General features: G+C 37.7%; 1 protein-coding gene across 1 annotated transcript; it reads right to left on the bottom strand.

Annotated features, from left to right (window-relative positions):
• Positions 1 to 731: 731 nt before the first annotated feature.
• Positions 732 to 22514, bottom strand: LOC121300169 (deoxycytidine kinase-like). Its single transcript, XM_041228653.1, has 7 exons — positions 22217 to 22514; positions 18786 to 18901; positions 11127 to 11320; positions 9472 to 9619; positions 8728 to 8843; positions 2584 to 2683; positions 732 to 1018 (listed from the first exon to the last, which is right to left on the bottom strand). Exons 1-7 carry the CDS (start codon positions 22305 to 22307, stop codon positions 992 to 994), a joined length of 792 nt encoding a protein of 263 aa, XP_041084587.1. The 5' UTR covers positions 22308 to 22514; the 3' UTR covers positions 732 to 991.
• Positions 22515 to 24178: the final 1664 nt, after the last annotated feature.

The raw sequence follows: 24178 nt of genomic DNA, 5'->3' as shown, positions 1-24178 counted from the left end.
GTTGGCTGTTTTGTTCAGCCACAAACCTGATTTACACAAGTAATTCTCCCAAACATTCACCTGCATCACCATTTCACGTGTAAATTGCACTGCATGGAAAAATTATGAATAATAAGCAAGTCTTAATCAGTAGCTTGACAATATTACTCAAATACTTGTATTGCAGTGTTTTATGTAAAACTGATGCGCAGGTTTTTACCCAATAATATAAATAGAATGGCATGTAATTACTTCATGTAGCATTTTGTTCCTTGTTGGACACAAAGCCCTCAAAGTGTGTCAGATCTCTGGTTCATTGTTACTGAAATTGACATTCAAAAGCATGAGCTATCCATCCCTTATATTTACAAAGAAAGGAAACAAAACAATTCTTTTAGTTGCAACTCATCCCAGTCCAGGTTAAAAGCGCTTATATATATATATATATATTATATATATATATATAATTAAATATATATATATTCATAAATCATATTCATATAGTGTTCCAGTTAACCAAGGACATTATTCACTGATATGCCCTCAAAACACTTTTTTTTTTTTTAAGACCTTTTTTTTTTTTTTAAATGTTTGTTTTGCTGTTGTAAATCAGAGCTCTACACAAAGGTTACACATATACATGAGAGTTGTTTTTTATTGCGTAATCTTTTGTTGTCCTCTAAATATAGGACAACATAATTACAATCATGAAACTTGCTCACAATATACAGCAGGAATGCTAAAAAAAAAAAAAAAAAAAAAAAAAAAAAAACTTTTCCTTCACATTTTTAAATATATAAACTTGAAAAATATATCACTGCTTATGTAGTTATTCCAGCTTTCAGTGGATTATGTAATACAAGTCAATAGTTCTTAAGTTGATTGAAAGTTACATTGTCATTAAAGCATTTCTTATATTATTTCTGACCTGTAAAACATTTATTGCTTGTGTACACTAATTCCTTCAATTGGTCCAATCCATTCGAGGTGTACCTGTGTTCATCTCTGCCTGTTATAACGTGCTCAGGAACTCATTCACCTGCAAGGAGAAATAATAATAATAATAATAATAATAAATCTATATTGACATTGAAATACATAATCATAGAATGCCCTTCTAAATCAACAATATAACTTCCTGTAGCTAACCATGCCAAGATAACATGCTTCTGTATTCTGGATTAAAACAGAAAATAGGCTTGTAACGATAATGATCATACTCAAATTATTTATCGATTGGGACCCCACGATAACAAATCGATAATATTTTCATGAAATCGAATACTCCATGAAATTACAAACATGTCTTGTATATATTAACTTACTGTCAAGAACATAATCTGTGTTGCTAAAAGTTACTGAGAATATACGTCTGAACAAATACAGGATGATGATGCAGAGATCAAGAGTAACCTGCTTTGCTAATGTATTTTATTCATATTGTAAATCAGTTCCAACTGTAGCTGTCTGTTTTGAGCGAAACTAATAATATTTAACATTACTACGTTGTCAGGTGACGCCGTTTCAGAATTTTTTTTTATTTATTTTGTTATCTTTTCCTTTTGAAGCAATGCATTACCTGCAGGTTGTACAAAATAGTTTGCCACCAGTAGAAGCAAAATTATTGTAGACGATCCGCTGCAGTAATTATTGTAGATTTGTTCGCAAAATGTTCACTAGCTTAACAGTATCAGTTGAGATCTCCTAAGATACAAAACCTGCCCTGGATGCTAAATGGACCAACACACATAACTTAATTGGATTTAAGTGCAGGGTAGAAGTACACAAAATAGACAGTTTTCACGGTGAAGAATGAATTTTACAGTCCGAGTCACGTTTTTGATGAGCTCTAATTATTTCCATGTGAATAGGCCATAATGTTAATGTAGTTTTCAAACTTGTTTTTCTCTTTTGGACAGTGAGGTTGAATTTTTTCTTTTTCTTAATTAACTGTTATTTTCACACCGGAAATTTGTCAGATTTTACACAAAACAAGGCAAAGGCTAGTAACGGCAGGCATATGAAAATTGGATAGTGCTATATTGAAATGTCAATGTACTTATCAAACGTGTCTTAAAAACATCAGGATTTGTTTGAGTTAGTTTTTTATACTGTGCTCTATAAAAAGAGGACTTATTGTTCCTTTAAACTGTTACTGTGAGGGAATTTTTAAAAAAACATTGAGCATTTTAACTCGATAATGATCGATCTATGTCAACATCAGGGTTCGATTTACAACACTAGAAAATAATAGTCAATCATTTGTTCCGAGCACTCCCCAGTGGTGCTAGCGAGCTGAATATCTACAACCACTTCTAACACAAGGCATACTCCTGGCAGATCTGCACAGGGGCATTGCCAGGGTGCTTCATTACTGAGCTATGCAATGAGAAATAGGATAGGCTTGATGGATCAAACTAACTGCAGCCCCGAGAGCTGGGAAAATATGTGCATTACATTGCATCAGTAACGAAATAGAAGGTACATTTAGGATGTAGAAAATGTTGCTATAAGATACATGGTTAGATAAAGAACCAGGAGCTGTTACAAACAAGCTATAAAGATCAATATGAAAAAATAGTTTAACACAATCCATAAAAATACCTTTTCAATCATATCAGCACATTTTATCTCGTCTCCTTTAAAGTCTTCATTTGCATCCAAAGTCAATATTGGAGTGTCATTCAAGTACTCAAATTCCATGCTGTAAAACAGAAACAAGGGTATTTATTTTTGTGTGTCCTCTTTTCTGTTTGTACTGTGTACCTGTGGCAGGTGCCCCAACCATCCACTGAAAAAAAAAAACAAAAAAAAACTGGGTCAACTTTTTGTTTTAACAACCGTCAGTAAGGTGTCCATATCTTATTTCTAAATGAGCATTTTCTGTGGCAGTGGTGCACTGATACTCTGAGATACAAACTAAACAATATTGTGAAAAAACAAAACATTACTAGACATATCAATATTTCATATAGTGTCTATGTAGTCAACCCTTAACTTCACCTGTTACGATTTTACGAGGGTGAAAATATATATTTGTTTTAAATTGAATGTTCTTTCTACCAGCCAACTGCCTACTGAACTACAGTAAAACCTATCTAATCCACCCCCTCTATTAACCGTCATTCTGTATAATTGATTTTTGGGTTCCAACCAAATCCCTATTAAAATTAAAGGTTTGATACCATCTACAATCTGGAATATATCTATTTTGGAACCTGGCATGATTTTTAAGTCAGTTTTTCCGAAAATCTATGGAAATAGATTGTGTAATCCGGTGTCAGAAAGGGAAACAAAACTGAACCAGGTAACTACAGACCAGTAAGCCTGACTTCTATTATATGCAAACTTATGGAAACTATAATAAGATCCAAAATGGAAAATTACCTATATGGTAACAGGGTACTGGGAGACAGTCAACATGGTTTTAGGAAAGGGAGATCATGTCTAACTAACCTGCTTGATTTTTTTGAGGATGCAACATCGATAATGGATAATTGCAAAGCATATGACATGGTTTATTTAGATTTCCAGAAAGCTTTTGACAAAGTCCCGCATAAAAGATTAATTCTCAAACTGAACGCAGTAGGGATTCAAGGAAACACATGTACATGGATTAGGGAGTGGTTAACATGTAGAAAACAGAAAGTACTGATTAGAGGAAAAACCTCAGAATGGAGTGTGGTAACCAGTGGAGTACCACAGGGATCAGTATTAGGTCCTCTGCTATTCCTAATCTACATTAATGATTTAGATTCTGGTATAGTAAGCAAACTTGTTAAATTTGCAGACGACACAAAAATAGGAGGAGTGGCAAACACTGTTGCAGCAGCAAAGGTCATTCAAAATAATCTAGACAAGATTCAGAACTGGGCAGACACATGGCAAATGACATTTAATAGAGAAAAGTGTAAGGTACTGCACGCAGGAAATAAAAATGTGCATTATAAATATCATATGGGAGATACTGAAATTGGAGAAGGAATCTATGAAAAAAACCTAGGAGTTTGTGTTGACTCGGAAATGCCTTCATCTAGACAATGCGGAGAAGCTAATAAAAAAGGCCAACAAGATGCTCGGATACATTGTGAAAAGTGTTGAATTTAAATCAAGGGAAGTAATGTTAAAACTGTACAATGCATTAGTAAGACCTCATCTTGAATATTGTGTCCAGTTCTGGTCACCTCGCTATAAAAAAGATATTGCTGCTCTAGAAGGAGTGCAAAGAAGAGTGACCAGAATTATTCCGGGCTTAAAAGGCATGTCATATGCAGACAGGCTAAAAGAATTGAATCTATTCAGTCTTGAACAAAGAAGACTACGCAACAACCTAATTCAAGCATTCAGAATTCTAAAAGGTATTGACATTCTACCTGGGGACTCAGAAACTACAGAAAATAGGAGGCACTTTTACACAGAGAATTGTGGGAATCCGGAACCAACTCCCAAGTAAGGTTCTTGAAACTGACTCTAGGATCCTTTAAGAAGCTGCTTGATGAGATTCTGGGATCAGTAAGCTACTAACAACCAAACGAGCAAGATGGGCCGAATGGCCTCCTCTCGTTTGTAAACTTTCTTATGTTCTTATGTGCGTATTTTTCTGTTTTATGTGGTGTGTATGTATTGGTGCACGGAGTGTGGGTTATGTAACAGGGGTGATTTTAAATATATTTAGGCACGGGGATTACACAATCACGTCACATGCAGATAAAATGTGTATTAGTATGTTGGCATGAGGATTGCCTATGGTAGGCCATCAGGGTCAAAAAAACATATTTAGTACATGTTCTCATTATTACATGTTGTAAATCTAATTACTACGCATACTAATTTGGCCAGTCAGATCACTGAAAATGAAATGAGAACCAATGAATTTAAAGAAAACAATACATGTAATGAATGATCCAATTCAAAGTTGTTTTAGGTCTGTCATTCCCCTCCAATTCGTGGTGGTATGTGGCTCGTCACTGGGTAAAGTTAGTTATTCAGCGGTAACCCCACTGTAACTAATATGTCATTTTAAATGTATTATTATTAGCGTTTTAATTAAATTATACCAAATCATGTTTTTTTTTTGTTTTTTTTTTTAACTATGAAGGGAAAACATAATACATGGTTTTATTATAAACATTTGGCCAACAGTGTATGTTCCCTTCATTGTGAATAAAAACATGATTTGGTGTAATTTAATTTAAACACTTAATAAATTAATCATGCTTGTAGCAGTAGTTTAAGTATTCTGTAAATATTTAATCCATTAGTGAAAAAGTACAATGCTTATGGGGATGTCAGGACTTGTTTTCAAGATATTGGCACAGACATTGTATACAAACCAACAGAATACCTTGTGTGTGTGTGTGTGTGTGTGTATATATATATATATATATATATATATATATATATATATATATATATATATAAAATTTTAAAAAGGAAAACTACTGTGTACCATAAGGTGCAAAATCAATAAGAAAAAGGTAAAGGTACACAAATATGAAGAATTGATAAAATAATTATTTTTAAATAAATTATGCAGGACTTTTCGGACTACAAGTCCTTCAGCTTGATTTTATATCAATTAATATATATATAATACACACATACACACACAAACACATACAGTGCCTTGGTTGGATAAGTGTCCACCCCCTTTGTAATAGCAATCCTAAATGAGCTCAGGTGTAACCAATCACCTTCAAAATCACATACCAAGTTAACAGCCCTTCACCTGTGTTAAATTGTAGTGATTCACATGATTTCAGGATAAATTCAGCAGTTTCTGTAGGTTCCCTTTACTGGGTAGTGCATTTCAAAGCAAACACTCAACCGTGAGCACCAAGGCGCTTTCAAAAGAACTCTGGGGCAAAGTTGTTGAAAGGCACAGATCAGGGGATGGGTATAAAAAAAAATATCAAAGGCCTTGAATATCCCTTGGAGCACGGTCAAGACGACTATTAAGAAGTGTAAGGTGTATGGCACCAACAAGACCCTGCCTAGATCAGGCCGTCCCTCCAAACTGGATGACTGAGCAAGAAGGAGACTGAACAGAGAGGCTACCAAGAGGCCAATGGCAACTTTGCAAGAGCTACAGGCTTTTATGGCCAAGACTGGTCAAAGTGTGCATGTGACAACAATATCCCAAGCACTCCATAAATCTGGCCTGTATGGTAGGGTGGCAAGAAGGAAGCCATTACTCAAGAAAGCCCACCTTGAATCCCATTTGAAGTATGCAAAAAAAACACTCAGGAGATTCTGTAGCCATGTGGCAAAAAGTTTTGTGGTCTGACGAAACTAAAATTGAACTTTTTGACCTAAGTGCAAAGTGTTATGTTTGACGCAAACCCAACATGGCGCATCACCCAAAGACAACCATGCCTACTGTGAAGCATGGTGGTGGCAACATCATGTTATGGGGATGTTTCTCATCGGCAGGGAGTGGGGCACTTGTCAGGATAGAAGGGAAAATGAATGGAGCAAAGTACAGATAAGTCCTTGAGGAAAACCTGCTTCCCTCTGCAAGAAAGCTGAACCTGGGACGGAAGTTCACCTTTCAGCATGACAACGACCCAAAGCAAACAGCCAAAGCTACACTGGAGTGGCTAAGGAACAAAAAGGAAAATGTCCTTGAGTGGCCCAGTCAGAGCCCCGACCTAAATCCAATCAAAAATTTGTGGCATGACTTGAAGATTGCTCTCCATCAACGCTCCCCAAGGAACTTGACAGAGCTTGAACAGTTTTGTATAGAAGAATGGTCAAATATTGTCAAACATAGGTGTGCAAAGTTGGTAGAGACCTATCCCAACAGACTCACAGCTGTAATTGCTGCCAAATGTGCTTCTACCAAGTATTAACTCAGAAAAAATCCTCATGTAAATGCATGAAACTAAATGCATGAAAATGTGAAAAAAGTTCAAGGGGGTGTAGACTTTCTATAGGCACTAATATACATATATATTTAATTTGTTATTTCTTTAAGAGAGCATATATGTACGTCTCCAGTCATGTGTTTTTCAATATCACATTGCCTTCTAACCTTATTTTTTCGCATATTGTCATTGATTGTCATTGTACTTTATGCATCCAGAGCAGGTCAAACATCAGAAAAAAAAAATGACAAATTGTGCGTCACTTCCAGCAATTTAAAATCGGGCAGTGTGTGATGTTCGCATGCAAAGAATTTTTTGCAAAGCGACCTCCTGCATTGAGATGCAACAGTCGCATCGTGCAGTGTGTTCCAGACTTAATTCTTGATTTTTTTAAGCATATTTCATGCTTGAAATGAAAAAGATGTTATCTTGAAGGTGATTGGCTACTCTTGTAATTATGCTGCATGCCTATAAATGACAAGCACCTGTGTAGGAACTACTGTAAAATGACCAGTCACTACGTAGAAAATGTGTAATTTACATTTATTTAGAAAGCATAGTTTTTCATGCATTCTGATTGGTTGAAATCAATATACATACTAAATATTTGAAACGCCTACGAAATATCAAGTTTTTGACCCCATAATTGCACTAATTAGTTCACATGTTGGGATCCAAGTGAAAGATTAATTAGTAACTGAATCCCAGCACAGCCATATATATATATATATATATATATATATATATATATATATATATATATATATATATATATATATATATATATATGATGCACAAACCACGGGGTTGGTGAGCTCAGGGAATGGAGAACTGGAGAGAGGAACTGGAGAAACAAACAAACAAACATAACTGCTACTCATCTGGGAGGACCTACATGATATTTGTTTTGTTTCATCCACTGTTTGTTTGTCTCTCTATTTATTTTGGCCAAGGTGCTGTTTTGTTTGCTCTGTGTTTTGTTTTGTGTTTAAATCTTTGATTTATTAAAGTGCAAGCAGCACATTCATTTCACTTGCAGTGCTGTGTTTTTCTCCGGGTCTGACGTCACCGCACAAGCCAGCTTGCCACAACACCGTTCCGGTCACATTAATCTGCGAGTTAAATTATTTGATCTCAAATACATTTAAAAGAGGTTGCTGGTCGACCTAAGGGGAAAAGTAGGAACCGACATTACTGATGCTTTGATGCAAAAGGTATAGCTGGAAGATGAGTGGCTTTTTGCAGGCCCTGATCACAAAGGAACATGTGGCTGCTGAATAGCCTCATCCAAGCAGGCACTGATGAAATGAAGGGAGCACCTACTCAGGGGACAGAGGATAGCATCGCAATGAAGAAAGAGCATTTTAAACATTCAGGTCTCTATGCTGGCAACATTTAGTACCAAATAAAGTACATAAAAGACATTTTATGCATCCTTGACTTTAAAGGCTGAGATATAAGAAATAAGCTTAATTTCTTAAAAGTAGGAAAGACAAGCTTCACTGCAGAAAGCACTGACATTTATTTTATTTTACAAGGAACCACACTTAAGGCTTGTTTTTTTCTGCTGATCGTCACAATCTGCATTTCTCTAAATAGAAAGATTTTATTATCAGATCTGTATTACCCGATTACTTAAAAGCATGCTGAGATTACACACTATATTGTTTAGAACAGGTCTATTACAGACCGATACATAGCCTTGGCCCACATGATCAGAAAGTGTTTTATTTCTTTATATAGAAAGATATACCGTAACGGTGAATACACAGTTAAAATTTTTTTGGATGTATTTTATTGTTTAAGATTAAAGCATTAACCATGCTTACGAAAAAGGGGACTCAGCAGGTGTATATCTTTACTGCATCTACTTCAGTCTTACCGCATTGTTTTATGTTGAAGCCAGCTCTCATGTTTGAAATGGAGCTTTTCCAGGTACTCCAGGGGAATGTTTTGTTCTTCCTCTCTGCCTCGTGTGTAAAGTCTTTCCATGCATTTCTATTACCAAATACAGATATTACAATTACATTCATAACAAATTATGTTTTGTAAATCTGTATTTCACTTTTTCCATTACTCATTGTGTATCTCTGAACAGAATACTTCATTGGTGTGTGAGATGAACAGGCATTCAGGCTGGCAGGGAGAATGCACTTTCTACAGCACTTTTCTCAAAGATAAAAAACACACCCACAGAAGACACATGCTATTTATATACAGTATGTATTAATTTTTCTGGTGTGTGTTTGGGGGGGGAGCTGCAAATTAAACTTTGGAGTAAAAGGCAAGGTGAATTTTCCCCATAGCATCTTTGACTTTGACAGTGTTTTATGGGTAAAATTGATCCATCAAAGCTATGCCCAGGGGAACGTGGAAATGTTCCCTCTGTAAATGTGTTTGCTTTCGTAAAGGTGATGTTATTACACCTTGTGAAACTTCCTTTGTACTCTTGAAAGTGCAGTAAACTCTGCAATGTCAAATACTATGTACTCCTCCCCCTCTAATTGGGCAGGTCACCAAACATGTGAGAATGTGTGTGTGCCTTGAGCAAAACACTTTCACTACACACCGCACATTATTGGTACTTTTACAAAGCTATTGTATTAATACATAGCTTTAAGCTTACCTCAGGAGATGCTCTGAGATAAATAATTCCATCTAGTTTAATCTTATTGCCAAACTGACTGTGTAGCCATCCGTGCCAGTCCTCGTATACAGCCCATTCAGTTTCATTCATGGAGTCTGATTCATATAAATTGGAGGCAAATATGTATCTGCAAAAATTAAAGTAAAACAGCATTGAATATACGCAGTTTTGTCTTTGCCTTTGATATGACACAAGTGCCCTATGTAATCCATCAGAGCAAAAATATACTCTTGAGTTATCAAAGTGAACATAAAGACACAAGTTACACCCGAGTATTATTTATAGGTTAGGGCTTCTGTTTTTCAGGTTTTATTAATTGTATTTTTTGGTGCTTATTTTTTTAGCTATTTTTGAGTTTTATGTAAATCAGTTTTTTTCAGGGCTTTCCTTTTTGATATACTGTATGAAAATTAGTATTTTTAGTTACTTTCCAAAATGATTGTGCTTTTTTCTGTCAAAACATGTATAGTACTAACTCAACAGTACTTGTGCACTTAAGTTGTACCTTCTTTCCTTTGCTGTCTTTCACAATGAAATCCCATTCTTCTGGGGCTTTTGTGTGTAGGCATTTTCTACATTTCTCCACCATTCTGTTTTAACTCCTCTGCATCTTAACTGTAATACAGCTTTGAATCCCGCTAATAAGCCTCCATCCTGATTGTAATCTCTTTAAATCTCACAAGCGGAGTCTCCAATAGAAATGTAGGAATGTGCTGTCACTCAGTAGTTGAGGCGGGTTTCAAATAGTCAGAACGAATTAATGATAGATGCAAGTCCTGAAGGCGGGAAATTGCCCAGCAGCACTGGGAAATGTATTTATTATTATTTTTGCAGTAGGTTTTACTTTTGAATGGAAAAAGGGTAATCAACGTGAATTGAGTCACCATTTCTACAATTTTTCCAGTGTTTATTGGCTATCCACTTATTTTTATTTATTTTTTTATCTGGGGTGTTTTATCTGGTCTTGTCGTTTAAAACTGAAAATCAGAAGCCCTATTTATAGTACCTTGTCAGAATAAGAGCCAGTTAACTCCTATTACAAATGTAGCATGTCAGAAACTTCAAACTAGGTTTGGATTTTATAATGGGTTGCCAGTTCATTATTTGGTACAAGTTAAATGACAGTGAAATGGTAGACATTATCATTGGGCAGGTATGACCATTTGAATGGAAATTTGGAACTGTTAACTATTTACAGTAATATTGTATTTTTTTTTTTCCAATAAGGGTAGCTGTAAATGTTAATATGTAATAAAATAAAATAAAAAAAAAACATTTTAAAATACTAGTAACTGACCGTTACTAACATAGTATTACAAATTGTGTGGGACGTTGTGAAACTGTGTAAATGGAATTGCTGGGAAAGTACTGCATCCAGATACTAGAAATACATGATGGGTCTCGTTAACATATTCAGTTTCTGCATTATTGTTTCTCTCTTTGTGTAGAAGAGAATACAGGTCACAGTAGTCAACACAGAATCCATTATTGATACAAGACTAAGGGGATGGGCCGTAACATTATTACTAATGCAATGATTAAATTTGATTGCTTTAGGTGGAGGGGTGGGGGGCTACGACAGGGGTAGAACCAGTATTCTTTTGATTGAGTTCTGTTAACCTATATTTACGTACCTATCACTGTAAACAGATCTCTCAAAAAACTGGACTGGGTTTTCAGCCTCTTGCAGTTTTCCATTAAGTGACTTGAGTTGTGCGCGCACTCTGCTCATACAGGCGTAGGTCTGAAATGTAAAGGCCCATCGCTCTGTTTTCTCATACATCATCTGGAGAAGATTTCCGCCACTCTTTTGCGATGTTGTCAGTTCCTTACAAAGAAACAAAAACACAAGATAAAAAAATGTAACTAACACTAGCAGCTTGGGGAATATGCTTTATGAACATGGCCCTGGGGTTCAGAAATAATACATGTAACTGACTTTAAAATTCTGTGAATAACCTCTACTGGATTAATTATACAGAAACATAGTTTCAGGGTTAAAACTGATTTCTAGGTACAGTAAAATAACTTTTTTTAATCTTTTCCCAGGCTAATGCTCTCTCAACCATCTATAGTTCTGAGTTACAATCTCACTGTCAATCAACGCACATCACATCAAGACGATAGGCTTATTCCCATGAGGCATCGGCAAGATACAGTAGACCCTTCCCCCAGAGAACAATTTCTAGGTGACAGAGCAGACATTGTAGTACTATTAACCCTAAAATGGGTATGTTTAATTATAATCTTGAGTCTTTTGCAAGACCAAGGTCTTTTTGTTGGTGATCCTGTTGTAGTTCAATACCCCTCATTTGCATCTTACAGTTACATTTAAGACTTTATATTTGTCAACATCGATTTTCATTTGTCATGTTTCTGCCTGGTTCTGCATGCAGTCTAAATCTTTTTTGATTTCTGGGTGGCTGTTATCGTGTTGGCCACTCCCATTAGTTTTGTGTCGTCTACAATCTTGAGAAGTTTTCTAATTATCCCCCAATCTAAGTTGCTTATGCAGATAAGAAACATCAAGGGTCTGAGAACAGAGCCCTGCAGCACCTCACTGAGCACACTGTGCCCCAGTTAGAGGTTCTCCCTCTTCCTACATTTTAAACAGCTTTGTATCCACTTGCATGTACCCCCTTGCATTCCCATGGACTGCAGCTCGACGATTAGCCTTTCATGTGGCACGTTGCCAAAGGCTTTTTGGAAGTCCAAGTATGAGATGTCATAAATAGTTAATAAAACTAAATAATGAAGAATAACATTAGAATATTGCTACAGTGCTGTGAAAAAGTACTTACCCCCTGTCTGATTTTCTGCATTTTTCCATATTTGACACTGAATGTTATCAGATCTTCAATGAAAATCTAATATTAGATAAAAGGGACCCTGAGTGAACAAATAACACAGCATTTTGATACTTATTTAATGTATTTATTAAAGAAAGTTATGCAATACCCAATGCCCGTGTGAAAAAGTAAATTGCTCCCTTCGACTCAATACCTGGTTACGCCAACTTTAGCAGCAATAACTGCAATCAAACACTTCCTGTAGTTATTGCTCAGTCTCTCACAGCGCTGTGAAGGAATTTTGGCCCACTCCTTCATGCAGAACTGCTTCAACTCAGTGACATTTGTTGGTTAAACTGCTTGTTTCAGGTCCTCCCACAACATCTCAATGGGGTTTAGGCCTGGACTTTGACTAGGCCATTCCAAAACTTTAAATTTCTTGTTCTTCAACCATTCTGATGTAGACTTGCTGGTGTGTTTCAGATCATTGTCTTGCTACATGACCCAGCTGCACTTCTGCTTCAGCTCACAGAAGGATGGCCTGACATTCATTCTCCTGTGGAATTTTCTGATAGAGCAGAATTCATGGTTCCTTCAATGATGGCAAGTCGTCCAGGTCCTGATGCAGCAAATCATCCCCAAATCATGACACTACCACCACCATGCTTGACCACTGGTATGAGGTTCTTACCGTGGAATGCAGTGTTTGGTTTTTGCCAGACATAACGGGGCCCATGTTGGCCAAAAAGTTCCACTGTTGACTCATCTGTCCATAGAACATTGTTCCAGAACTCTTGAGGATCATCCAGGTGCTCTTTGGCAAACTTGAGATGAGCATTCATGTTCTTCTTAGTGAGCAGTGGTTTCCGCCTTGCTACTCTGCCATGAGTCCCATTTTTGCCCAGTGTCTTTCTGATTGTGGAGTCATGAACACTGACCTTAGCTGAGGCGAGAGAGGCCAGCAGATCCCTGGATGTTGTTCTAGGGTTCTTTGTGACTTTCTGGACAATTTTACAGCTTGGTCTTGGAGAGATTTTGGCAGGATGGCCAATCTTGGGAAGATTCACTACTGTCCCAAACTTTCTCCATTTGGACAATATGGCTCTGACTGGTTTGGTGGAGCCACAGAGTCTTAGAAAGAAAATCAGACAGGGGCAAACACTTTTTCACAGCACTGTAAATGTATTTTCCACTCTATTAATAAGTCATCCTTTACTATATTAAAATGACTGTTGCAAACACAATTATAGTAATATTGTGTTAATATTTACTAAATACATGTTAAACGTTTGTTTATATCATTAAGCACAAATAACACCGTGTAACAATTTTTTTTTTTTTTTTTTTGGTTCCTGGGTAGTAAGTGTTATTTCCTAATTGCTTATGCCTCAAAAGTATAGAAAATGGCTATTATTCCCCACAAACTTTGCTTTTGTGACCAGGATAGTGATATTTTGAAATGTACCTATTTTCCAGAACATTCCAGATAGATTCAGTGCTGAGTAAACTTGGAGTAACTTCTAGTAATATAAATAGTAATATAAATACAGGGGCCTTAAGCCCACCAGTTCAGTTTAGTTCCAGCTGCCTAAGTACATATCTGCATTTTTCTGAGATGGCATCAAGAGACTGCAATGGTGGCATTCCTGATGGGTCTCCAAAGCGGTTTTACCAAGTTTCCCTGCTATCTTTGCCTTTGGGACAGCAGGGACACCAAGGCGCACTACCACAGGCGGGACTGGCCACAGCGGACCGAGTTCTCTGTGGGGAGGAACAACGTCAAGTGGGAGCCACTGGTGGACCCCCGGAAGGTGCTGATGCCACCACTGCACATCAAATTGGGCCTTATGAAACAATTTGTCAGAGCTCTAGATAAGGAGTCGGCAGCCTTCAAGTACCTTCAAGACTTCTTCCCTAAGCTGTCTGAAGCAAAGGTCAAAGCCGGTGTCTTCGTCGGACCACAGTTAAAGAAGATCCTGGAGTGCAATAAATTCCCCAAGAAGCTCACTAGTAAGGAGAAAGCGGCTTGGAACAGCTTTGTCGCAGTGGTTCGGGGCTTCCTGGGCAATCGCAAGGCCAAAAACTATGTGGAGCCGGTTGAGACTCTGGTGAAGAACTATGGCAAAATGGGCTGTAGGATGTCCCTCAAAGTCCATATCCTTGATGCTCATCTTGATAAATTCAAGGAGAACATGGGAGCGTACTCGGAGGAGCAAGGCGAGCGCCTCCACCAGGATATACTGGACTTTGAATGCCGCTACCAAGGACAGTATGACGAGAACATGATGGGAGACTACATTTGGGGGCTGATTCGTGAAAGTGATTTACAGTATAATCGTAAATCCCGAAAAACTACTCACTTCTAAATCTTTTGTAGTCATTTTTGTATTACTTTAGTATAAATACATGTTAATTTGGATTCATGTGTTGTTTTTTTCTGACTTTATGTGAATGAAAAGACAGTTTTCTCATTGGAAATAGGTACATTTCAAAATATCACTGTCCTGGTCACAAAAGCAAAGTTTGTGGGGAATAATAAACATTTTCTATACTTTTGAGGCATAAGCAATTAGGAAATAACACTTACTACCCAGGAACAAAAAATGTGTTACATAGTGTAATCACAATACACAAAATGATCTACAATTCTTAAATGAAAAAAATCTTTTAGCTGTACTCTGGGTAGAAGTGCCCAATAATGAAGTTACACATAACAATGGAGTTGCCTTAGCCTGGGAAACCAAAAAATCATTAAAAAATGATTTGGATCCTGTGGTGTTCTTTACTCTGATACCTGCACACATATAATACAGCTTGTATGTTGCGTGTTGTGTCTGCATTTTATAAGCTTTTAGCATATTCTTTATATAACTGTTAATGTTATACAGCACATGCATTTTTTAAATCATGTTGAAAATATAATATTTGGAACCTTACATTGTGGTCCATAGTTTGATCTACTGAAGGTTCCTATGAGCTGTAACTGGTTTAGTTCGCTTAGATTTGCCAACAGCGACAGATCTGGGTCTCCTCATCTCAATCAATGCACATACTGAAAGGGTCACCTTGATATGCAATGAGCAAATGGGTTTTGAGTGAACAGGATATTCTCCCATACCCCCAGCTTCACAACTGGCTGCTTATCAGTGATACATTGGTTGGTTATGGAGGCAATAACTACAGTACTTAACCCTTCCTCTCTCAGCAAGCTTGTGAAAATGAAAATGAGAATCACATATAAGGCACAGTATAATCTACAGTATTTGTATATCAAATCATGGCTTGTGAAAAAAAAAACCATCTATGGTTGCTCATGGTTTTACTCAACTAATCTGTTTAATTAAAACAAAAAAAAATCAGGTATCAGATAGATGTTATAAAAATACAAAAAAAAATGCTGAGTTCATCTACAGTAGCCTATTTAAAATTAAACATGAAAAATCAGTTTCCATTTACAGAACCAGCATTTCTTATAAATGAATCTGCTGCCACCTAGTGGTTAAAAAAAATGTTAATTTGTTCTTAGGACTGCCATTCGAAACATTAGAGCTGTTAGACGTGATTAAGTTATGTCAACTAGCCTAATCTTTCAATTAATAATAAAAAAAAAAAATCAAGAAATGGAAATTTTATGCATTTAAAGACATTTGAACCTGTTCTGCACTACTCCAGTAACCCTCTGAAAAAAGACCAAATGACCGTTATTAATGCATCAGTGGACCAGAAATGCAGCAGAAATGGACTGATAACTTTATAAACCTTTAGTCCTTCTGAATTATTGGGAAATAGTACTTTTTATAATGGGGGTACGACTAATCGATTGCAAACCTATTCACTGCTGACTGCACACACCTGTACACTGGGTAAGGTGTACTTGCATTCAGACAAACCCATCACAATGTGATTTCTTAGACTTGTAAGTTAGCAGTTGTCTGTATGGTTGTCATGTGTTTCATTCTTTTCCATGATTGTAATATACTGTACGGAGCTGCCCAGAGAATGCAGCCTTGGCCACATGAAATACCAGCCGAAGGCCACGCTGAACCCACTATCATTGAAAGCTTGAATACTAGGTTTTGAAGCATATGTAGATTAAAAACAAAACATAATCCTTTATAATATGGTTGGCCAGTGGGCTCAGCTAGTAAAAGTACTGCCATTCATAGTGTAGAGCAAGTTATGCTCTCTGGTACTTGTGGCAAATTGACGTTTTTGGCTGGGAACCAACAAGGAGCGCTACACTGATCTAGAAGAATCTAACTGGGTTCACCTCATTGTGCACAAGCCACACAGATGCTTGTAAAATGACTGGTTCAAAGCTCAGCTGTTTAAAGGTATGCACCTGGTGGGCTATTGCTGCATTTAATCTGATCTCAAACCAGCACCTGCGGTCATAATTTTATCCAACAGATGGCAGCCTACATTCTATAAGCAACTGAAGCAGTCACTATATCCTTACAGCAGGGGTAATCAATAGGCGGACCGCGGTCCGAATCCGGACTGCCAGAACATTTGGACTGGACTGCCAAGTCATATGCCAATCTGTGTTTTTACTTGCATTCACACTGGAAATGCTGTGATTTTATTTATTTTTTTTGGACAACGTGGCTCTTATGAGAGTGTGGTGCGTGAGGGTACAGTAGGTGTTGCTGTGATAGTAAGTAGCAGATACAGTGAACTACAGAAACTAAATGTACAGCAGTAGTATTAGAAGCTAAAATGAAGTGAAACTGTGTGCGTTGCTGCTGTCGCCTGTTTTGCAAGCGTCCATCTTTCCCATCTAATAATCGTTTTTTTCAAATACACAATTTAGATACAATTGTCATACCATACGGTTTGAGTTTAGAAAAGTCGCAGTTCAGAAAGGCAAAGAAAACAAAGCAATGAGTACCAGTACTATAAAGCTAATTTCTGTTAAGTAGGGTTTCCAATCCGATTAACAATATTTTCGATAAAACATAATATAATGTTGTATTTTTTTTTTTTTTTTTTTTTTAAACACGCACAAATCAAGGTGTTTTCGTCTTATTCTGTATCGTACTACTGACTCTGGGAAAGCACACAATATTTAAGCGACATGTGTGTGGGTATTCATTCTCCAACATGAACATTATTCATTTTGTATCAATCTTGGTTCCTGCAGGCAGGGGTTTCTCACAGGCGGAGGAGGGATGCGAATCGGGGACCTCCCGCTCTGAAGCACAGTGCTGATACTGTACAAAAGGAACCGAAACCGTTACAATACTATTATTAGCGTTCTGTTTTGACTGATAGATCTTTGCACCTCTACTCTTATTGAGCTCACCTCTATCTCAAGCCTCTTGAAGTCTGGCCAGTTCTTCCACTTAAGTTACTGTGAGTATTAGCTGATTACACTGAATGTAAAAGTGCTATAATTTTTATTATTTCTAAAGTTTTTTATTTGAATTCACTTCAAAGAGAAATCTGTCATTTTTCGTTTTGTGCTTCACTTTTGTTTGCTGCAATAAGCTCTGTTTTTGCAATGGTGAAACACAATGTTTGGCTCTGCTAACAAAGACACATATAAGAATACAGTAGTTATACACAATTCTGTAGTTTTAGCAGGGAAAGAACTCCTGTAGAAACAAGTAAGCAAAAAAAAAAAAAAAAAAAAAAAAAAAAAAGGCAGGCTTGTTAAAAAGGTAGTCGTCTTGATACCAAAAAGCAAAAAACTCCTATAAACCAAGTGAAGGACCAATGTGCGATAATTCTATGTGTGTAGTTAGTTATGTGTTTGTTTGTGGGTATGGGACTAGGGGTCAGAGTTAAAATGTGCTCTGGACCTTCACCTTGTTGTAACTAAGAATTTTGGACCATCACACAAAATAATTGACTACTCCTGCCTTACAGAATAATCTAAATCCTAAAGTGCAGCTCGAGAATTTACAAACCAAGTAGCATTTCATGTTCATCTGATCGTATAGTTGATCCCTGTGGTACAATATAAAGACTAAAGACTAAAGACTATTTTCTTTGTGTAATTTGCTAAATTCTCCAATCTTGGCACAGTGGTTTCCATTGAAAGAATCAAGTGTTTACTGGGCATAAGATATTAAACGGTATTTGTGGGATAGAATGTTACACCCATTTCTATACAGTAATTTAATAATTCAGTCTGCTTGTGCCCTTTTTTCAACCTCACTCTACACAGCCAGTTCAGAGGTTTGGCAATCATAATACTGTCAAATTGTTTACAAGCACCCAGTCCTGATTTATTCAGAGATTACAGAAAACTTCCTGTAATTTTAAATATATTGTACTGTAATGTTTTGCGAATACCAGGGACAAATGGCTGGCATGTACCTGGTTGTTAGGGCATTTTTCAATGCTGGAACCGAAGAGCACTGCATACAATATTAGTAATCAAAGCGTTGTATGAACTTCAGAAAATCAAACTTTAGATAAGTTTTCTGTACAACAGGATTAACTGGGTAGTTTTTTTGTTTATAAAGAACTTGATATTAAAAATAAACAAATCCATACCTCAAATTCATCATGATCAGTTTGAACGTTGCACCACTTTGCTATCGGTTCAGGAACAACTTCCCACTCCTCATTAAGTTTCTCCAGCAATCGCACAAACGTGGACTTGCCAGCAGCTGCCATTTAAACAAACAAGAAAGGGGATTTAACCAAGACTGTCATCAAAAATTCTACATTTGCGATTTCAAGTTGCAAAGAATACATTACCTGTTAAAATATATGTTTTAATCTGTACTATGTGTGAAACACAAAGGAAGGTTTAAACTAAAACAATGGGTTAAATGAAAGAATTACTTTAATTCTAGGTCTCTGTTTTGAAAGAAGACCCGACAAATGATATCTGGTACCACACTGCCCCGGTGTTTTTGAACACTGCGGGGTGTAAGACTCTGCCCGTGCTCCTTCGGTACCACGGTGCTTATTGACTATGAACCCGTTGCTGCTTCGGCCCTGTGCTGCACGGTACATGTTGCACATAGTGCACGGTACTCTGCGCACGGCGCTCGGTGTACACACTGCTTGACCACTGCTTCAGACCTAGCGCAACAGTGCCTCTTTGCCTCTACGTGTAGACGGTGCTCCACTCCGCTGTAGGCTACGCGCTGCCCTGGTCGGGTGACTGCACATAGTCCAGGCTAGACACCCCTGTCAGCCACTATACTGTGCTACTGTTTTTCTGTGTAACAGCCTGCATTACTTTGCGATTGCAGCCTACTTAAACCGGTCGTTGCTTGATGTTTCCTCTGCTATTGCAGTTTAAAAGAAAGAGACGCGTGATCCTGCATCGGACCCCGGTTCTGCTGTAGAGCTGACTCTGCTGGACCCATCTCAGCCGCCTACTCGGCGCGCTGTTTTTAATTGGATGTGTATATATGTCTTCTTTACTGCCTTGCAGTTTAAGGAGAAAATGTCGTATGGTTTCTATCGGGATGCAGCTTTGCTGCGCCTGTTGTTGTGTTGCATACGCCGACTTGGTCAGCCCGCCTGTGTGTATGTGTATTCGTTTCTTACTGCTGTGCAGTTAGAAATAAGTAATAAGATGTGGGATTCCTTCACGGGAACCCAGCTCTGCTGTGTTCCCGCTATCGAGTTGAATAAGCCAGTCTTTTCAGCCAGCCTACTTGGCGCGTAGTTTCTAGAACAAAATGGAACAGTCTCACGCGCTGCCGTGATGACCTGTTATTTTATATAAACATTTGTTCTTGTATATACGTGACTCCTCTACCGGGTCCCAGCTCTGCTGTGTTCCTGTTGTTGAGTTGAATCCGCCAGCTTGTTCAAGCCCGCCCACTGCGCTACCGTGGTGACTGTTATTTTACCCTCACAATTGCTATTGTGTATCTTGCAGTTTGAAAGAAAAAGTAGTAGCAGCGTTATTCCTCTACAGAGACCCAGCTCTGCAGGGTCCCGCTGTTGAGCTGAATCAGCAGGCTTATTTTAGCCCGCCTATTGGCGTGCTTGGTCACCCGCCTGGCATGGGGAATGTGTCACTTTGTTCCTGCATAACATGCCACAGCTCCTTGAGCCTGTGCTCCACTCAGGAATACGCTCTGCGCTGCCACGTGGTGTGAACCCACCTGGCCCAGGACCAGGTTATCTGCCCCGCACCATGGGCTCCCCTCTACTGCTCTCCTGATTGCGTACTGCAGTCACTCGAGCCATGTATCCACCCCGGTGTCTGCTATACGCTACCCCATGTTCTGTTGAGTTCACATCAATGCCTTGGTGCTTTGCGCCACAGCATGTTAATAACACTCTGTGTCCCCGATGCTCGGTGCACCAGTAGTGTATTCTACCTCACTCAGTGCCCTCCGTGCGTCTGCACCCTTGGGGCTTAAGTGCTTCAATACATAGCTGAGCCGTATGGTGGCTCGCCAGGCCATTGGCTCCTTACCCCTGCATGTTTCAAGTGCATGGATGCTCTGCAGGGTGATCAGGGTGATGGATTGCCTGTATGACTGGTTGATCTGTCCAGTTGCAGGAAGGAGCGGTGGCCCACACAGCTATTTGTGATGAAGCATCTGGTTGAGACTGGGTCTCCCCTTAACGATGCTAGAGCCGATTAACAGTAAGCTCACCTGTCAGACGACAGAGTAGCAGCTCTCCAGCACCAACTCGCCCTGTTTCAACTTGGATCGAGGGTGCCCCTTGTCTTGTGCCATAGCAATATCAGCATCAGGATAGGATTACTGCGCATGCTCGATGCGTTCCATCTGTATCCCAAGTGCGACAGACACCGTCGTCTGACAGTGTGTCTTGCTTGCTATAACTTAAATCAACACAATCATAAATCAGTAAGTAACAATACACAAACCAGAACAAAGTGGCACATGTAGTCAACTAACTGCTAATAGCAAACAAGAGCAACAATATCTATACATCACAGCAAACTCAAACACCCAGAAATAAACCCCCAGCAAAGGTTAAAGTGAGTGTCTCTGTCCCTTACAGATCCACACACGATTTAATTATAGTATAGAAATTTAAGTGTGTTTGTAACAGATAAAACACCCAGACTACAAGGTTGAAAATACAATAGTATAACAGTTTAAAGGAACACTTCCATGATTTCAACAATGAATCAGCAATTTTACAGACTAATACAATCTCGGTGCTTACTCAGAGCAGCCTATCCCCAATCCAGGCTCGCCGCGTTAAGCGTCGGTTCTCTTTAAAGTCTGGGCAGTCAAATTGCAATCGCCGGCACCTGCCGTCAGACTGCATTACTCGGTTCGACTGTCACATATTGTAGAAACCCAACAACTAATTTGTAACACCCACAATTATCACTGCAATTAGTATTGTATTAACCCAAACTTCCACGCTATTACTGTAAAAACGAAGTAGCTATTCATAAAAAGAAAAATACTAATTAAAAGTCTATTTTTAGCTGTACAGTATAATATATTTAGTTTTGATATTATTTTGATATTCCAATGTCCTGCTTTTTTTTTTTTTTTGGGAGGGGGGGGGCAACGTTCAGGGACATATAACCAAGAAAGTACTGTTCCGAACTCTCTCTAGTTTTCTACATAAAGTAAGCGTAATTTACCAATGTAAAAAAAACGTTCAAGGCAAATCCACGTTGACTTTTTTCTATTTTCTTTGCAATGCAGCATTTGTTCTAACTTCTAACATGTACTGTATATACTGTAATGCTTTTTTGGCGCCACATAACTGTGGCGCCAACCAGGTGCATAAAAAAAAAATATATATATATTTTAATAATAATAAATAATAATAATAATAATAATAATAATATACCGGTAATCACACTACATTACTTACATTGTATTAGTATTTGAAAATGTGGAGTGTATGATATTCTGTATAAATAAATTAGTTATATTCAGGAGGGAAAAAAATAAAACATAACAGACACACATTAACATTATTAATATTACTGTACCGAGTTATGTTTCTTTTCTTACCTATATTTCCCTCTATGGCGATTTTCTTGACTCGTTTCTCAAAACTGTCATTAAGAGAGCTTGTGCAAACTCTTTTTGGCTGAGTTGCCATCTTGCTGTAATATATAGTTATTGAAACAAAAAAATAAAATATAAAGTAAATTCCCGTTAAAACGAACTCAGATTAGACGAGTTTATTAATAGTACAGATGTTCTACAAGGTCCCGGCAGGATGAAGCATTCGCTTATTGAATGGCTTCTTATAATAAAATTGCGCTTTCCTAGTTACTGCAGATTCTTTTTCGAGCCCTCCCCAGAGGAAAATTTCAAGAAAATGAACAGCTGAGTGTAAAGGATATTGGGAAATGTATTACACGCATCCACACTCACGCCACTGTGCTGTATTTTAATACTGTTTGGGGACTACAGATCCTATGATGCATTTCGAGTTGCCTGTTGAAACGTACACCACCGTACAAAAAAAATAAAACTCGCAGTATGCAGTTGGCTTTAGATTCCTGATAATACTTATTATTATTATTATTATTTTGCTGGCCAGTTGACATTTGTATTAACGAGCATTGACTGTATAGAGATCTACTTTCACAGTACTATAAACAACTGGGGTTTGAATTTGGCGCTCACTGTCACTGACTGTGCCGGGGTCCGATTCTGCATACTGTCGTGACGTCATGATTTGTCAACGACGGCCTTCAGATGAATGTTGGAGATTGTTTTTATAGTTATTTCCTCACACAAACATTTTTTTTAGGGCTTGTTCTTTCGTGTTATATTGGGTACGGCGGCAGATGTCAAATCAAACATATAATTTACAAACTATTAATGACATTGATTTTGTATTGTATTGAATGCAGATATAATTTCTAATTAGGACAATTAATATTTTACCAGTAACCGAATACTACTTTTTCCATTATATAGCTATCTGTTCATTTTCTAACTTCTAATCCCAATTGTAAAACGATTTCTATAACTTCAAAAATACAATAAAATTAAGGATAATAAAACAGTATTTGTAGCAATATTAACTATATCTAAAGCTTCACATACTCTTCTGAATTAGCATCCAATAAACGCTGAAGCAGTATTACCTAAACTTTTGGCTTCCAGGTTGCCTGTATACCTCTGCAAATCCAGTCATAGCTTAGAATCTCCGTTTCTACACTTAGATCTCTCTAAGTGTAGATAAATAAATGTACAAGCATTGCGGCATTGTGTTCATGAAAGTGCTGAACTTTGGGTGGCCTCAAGAGCCAAGCAGCTCAATTTACACATTCATAACACGTGGCAGTCCTCTTCCCCAAAACACCCACTATTGTACAGACCGACATATTGTTGGGACACATCTCTCTCAAGTCCAAGTAGTCTTGCCTAAAAGGGACTGTACACAGCTGCTAGCATGTCTTTGAAAATGACCCACTCCTAGTCAGTGTCTCCTTATATTATACACAGGAATTGTATACTTCTCACAAGGGTATGGCAATGCCCTTTATTTATGTTTTCTTTTGTTATTTTAAATAATTTCTTAGAATTTGTGTGAAAAAATCAGTGAACATAAGTCAGTTGCCCAGTTTTCCAGGTAGATATTGGCACTCCCCTACTTCTATTCCCCTGAGAATATGCCAACAACCACCATCACTGCATCACTACATTATATTTTAAACAGTCTTGTGTTGCACTGAAAGACATTGCTTACATGAATGTAACTACCAAATATAAAGTTACTACCCCTCCCCCCTATTTAAAAGTACGCTTGTGTAGAGACACTTCACACAAAGATCTTATCAGTCTGGTCAAACATAACTTTTAATGTTCATATAAACAGCATTTAGCATCGTACCACAACTTTAAATATTTCAAACCCCACCACATACAGCAGTCTGTATACATTATTTACATCTTTCTTTGCACAATGTTTTGTAGAACTCTCTACAAATCAAAACAAAGTTAAAACTTTCTCAA

The sequence above is a fragment of the Polyodon spathula genome, chromosome 2 (genome assembly GCF_017654505.1).
Source record: "Polyodon spathula isolate WHYD16114869_AA chromosome 2, ASM1765450v1, whole genome shotgun sequence".
In the NCBI taxonomy this organism is placed as follows: domain Eukaryota; kingdom Metazoa; phylum Chordata; class Actinopteri; order Acipenseriformes; family Polyodontidae; genus Polyodon; species Polyodon spathula.
This window is presented reverse-complemented; position numbering and strand designations above follow the sequence as displayed.